Source organism: Homalodisca vitripennis, unplaced genomic scaffold, assembly GCF_021130785.1.
Source record: "Homalodisca vitripennis isolate AUS2020 unplaced genomic scaffold, UT_GWSS_2.1 ScUCBcl_80;HRSCAF=1004, whole genome shotgun sequence".
Taxonomy (NCBI): Eukaryota; Metazoa; Arthropoda; class Insecta; order Hemiptera; family Cicadellidae; genus Homalodisca; species Homalodisca vitripennis.
Genome location: NW_025776244.1, coordinates 143,091 through 146,165, shown reverse-complemented (window position 1 = coordinate 146,165; position 3,075 = coordinate 143,091). Strand labels below are relative to the sequence as shown.

The 3,075-nt window shown below is 41.3% G+C and overlaps 1 protein-coding gene across 1 annotated transcript; it reads left to right on the top strand.

The window, feature by feature from the left end:
* Positions 1-976: 976 nt before the first annotated feature.
* Positions 977-2,215, top strand: LOC124370364. The gene has a single exon (XM_046828650.1). It carries the CDS (start codon positions 977-979, stop codon positions 2,213-2,215), a length of 1,239 nt encoding a protein of 412 aa, XP_046684606.1.
* The last annotated feature ends 860 nt before the right edge of the window (positions 2,216-3,075 follow it).

The following is a 3,075-nucleotide window of genomic DNA, read 5'->3' as shown; positions in this document are numbered from 1 at the left end:
CTTGGACTTGGATATAGAGTAATAATGCCTGTGTTAAAACTCTTCGGTAAAGGTTCCGTGCTGAACTTGCATTTCGAGCATCCAATCCACTTGGACGACACCGTGAAATATAAAGTTGCTCTGATTGGTTTCTATTCGGAAAACAATATCTACAACCTGAGAGAAACGGCGCACGTTGTCTTTACACTGATCGATCAGGGAGAACACGTAATAACTCTAGAACCCGGTTACTGGACGATGGAATCGTTGCAACAGAAATTTGAAACCTATCTCAAGATTACAAGAAATGGCGATCGCATCGTTCTCAGATCACCGTACAATTTTCGAATGGATTCGAATCTTTGTACAGTCCTCGGTTTTGATCAGCGTAGCATTACATATAATGCTGGTGAAACAGTAACAGCAACTAACCCACCAAATCTAAGACCGGTGGAAATAGTCGAAGTACACTGCGATATTATTGAAAACAGTTATGCGAGTCACGACGTGCACAAACACAGACACTATGAGACGGCAATATTGTATCAGTTCTATCCCGATGTGCCGCACGGTTATAAAATATCAGAGAGACCGCAGTACCCACACTATGTATCGGTTAGACAAGGGCTACAGAAATTACAACAGATCAAACTAGCCATCACGGACCAAAACAATACCGCTCTGTTAAACGACGATGTCATCAGTTACATTTATTTGGATCTGGTTCCGGATCGTGCATAATCAGCAAATTCTAGGTTTTACTAAAGTCTGCCGTACATTCTGACCGTGTTCCACGAGCGCGTTACAAGTCAGTTGCATGGAAGATATCATTTTGAAACAATTACATGTTATGGTATCAAAGTTGTTACACCTCAGATCTCACGCTTAAACACTAGTAAAACTTTATTTGTATATCGTATTGAATACAAGTAATGTCGTAAAGCAATGTTAGATAGAGTTAGATACGGGCACAACCATCCCGGGTAGATACACGAGAATGGACAAGTTGTACGAAGAACAAGTTACTGGAATAGAGCGGAGCGAGTACCGGACCGTGATGCCGGTCTCGGACCTAAATTTCAATACGCCAAACAACTATACGGTTTTCAAATTGGATCACGGAGATGCGTTTTACGATTCTCGCATAATGTACCACATACACGGAGAGTTGGTCAAGAAATCTGACGGTACCGAATACCCCGCAGCGTCGACAATTCAACTGATTGACAATTTTCCAGCGTATCTGTTTTCGCGAATCGAACTGAAAAAACACAACACTCTGCTCGACAGTGTGGACCATCCCGGCATTACGAGTCAAGTGAAAGGATTGGTGAGCTACAGTAAATCGCAAATGTACATGTTGCCGACTAGCGGTTTCATTTCCAAGTTTAGTGGCGGCGGCAAGTTCGAAGCGTTGGGTACACTCGGCCACTTGGGTCTGGGATTCTTTGACCATTTGCGTCACCCAATGTACAAGGGCGGGTTCGAGATCACGTTCACTCGAGCCGAAGACAATGACGCTATATACCACTGGTCGGGTAATGCACAAGGAGCAACTGAACCGGCAGACGGTAAAGTTGTAATCAAATCGTTTGTGTTGCGTGTTCCGTTGGTCGAGTACGAGACAAACGCCAAGAGCCAGCTGATTGCCGGTCTCAAACAAATGAGTGATAAGGATTTGCTGAAATACACTTACTTGCAGTGGCAGTGTATCGATAAGAAAGGCGTGTTTGGTTCAACGTTCAACTTTGACGTCACCGGCCTCTATCGTAACGTGTACAATCCCAAATTCATTATCGTTGCACTGCAAACAGACCGCACCAACAAGCAGAAGAAAAACCCAAGTCGATTCGATCATTGCAACTTGAAGAATGTGTCGGTAAAAATCAACGGACACCGCTATCCGGCGGAAATGCAAAACTGCGATATGGCGACTCAAAACTACAGGTTGTTGTACGACCAGTACTTGACATTTAGGAAACTCATGTACGGCGATACGGACGTGTATGTCAACATGGACGATTTTAAATCGAGGTACCCCATGATCGTGTTTGACACGAATTTGCATCCCACCAGCCGAGACAGGTCCAGAAACGATATACAAGTCGAATTGGATTTCACTACAGCAGTTGCGTCCGCACAAGGCGACGTGGGCACTACGGCGTACATAATATTGGTGTCTCAGACAGAGTTCATGTACGACATTACGCGAAACACCATTCGCATGGTTCAGTGATGACGTTTATCAGTGTCCTCGTTTATGTAGGACAGCGTCGTGTTCCAATAGATGTAACGCACCAATACGTGTTTTAGTAAAGCAGGTCTAATACTATAATATTTGTACACACAGTGTTATCTGCGCCCAATAGGTTATCTGTGGTCAGAACAACCATACAGTAGCCTTCTCACAGCCGTAGCGTCCATTACTGAAGTACCGCGACGCGTTTACTTGATCGCCGTGTGTTATTTTTAAATTGAGAAAAAAAAATACTTTTACGTGATTGGGAATTTCAATGTGACTCGTAAGTACATATTATCCAATTGTGAAAGTTAAGGTAACGTTAATTTTGCCTATTTATAACTTGTGTTTGAAGAAAGTTTGGTTGAATTTGTAAAATTTTCAATATTCGATACAATTTCATTATATAATTTTCAGTGTTCAAGCTACGTACTAACCACGTAAGAACACAGCCCATGCATTACAATTACATTGTGTGCAAAATTACAAATGTTGTATGTCATACACTGTTATATTTAAATTTGCAATATTCATAGGTATAGCACTGCCGATATTGTTAATAAATAATTTAATTTAATAATAATCCCTAAATATTAGGGAATTGTAAATAGGAAAACAATTATAGTTTTAGTTAGGCTATCCTTGAAGAAATTTTCAAACATCCAGATCCGATTCAAAGGTAGCGTACATATACTAGTTTTTATTCACATGGCCCATTGAGTTTGACTCTGTATCAGTATATTGCCTGTGAACTGTATGTAAATGGTACTATTGTGATGTTTGTTTAGTGAGAACAAGCCTATTCCATGATTACAGGGAAATAAAAAACAAGCTTGCTACTGCTACAAGTGCTTGTT

Coding starts and splice junctions, on each gene's coding strand:
- LOC124370364 (XM_046828650.1), top strand. CDS start 977: ATGGACAAGTTGTACGAAGAACAAGTTACTGGAATAGAGCGGAGCGAG.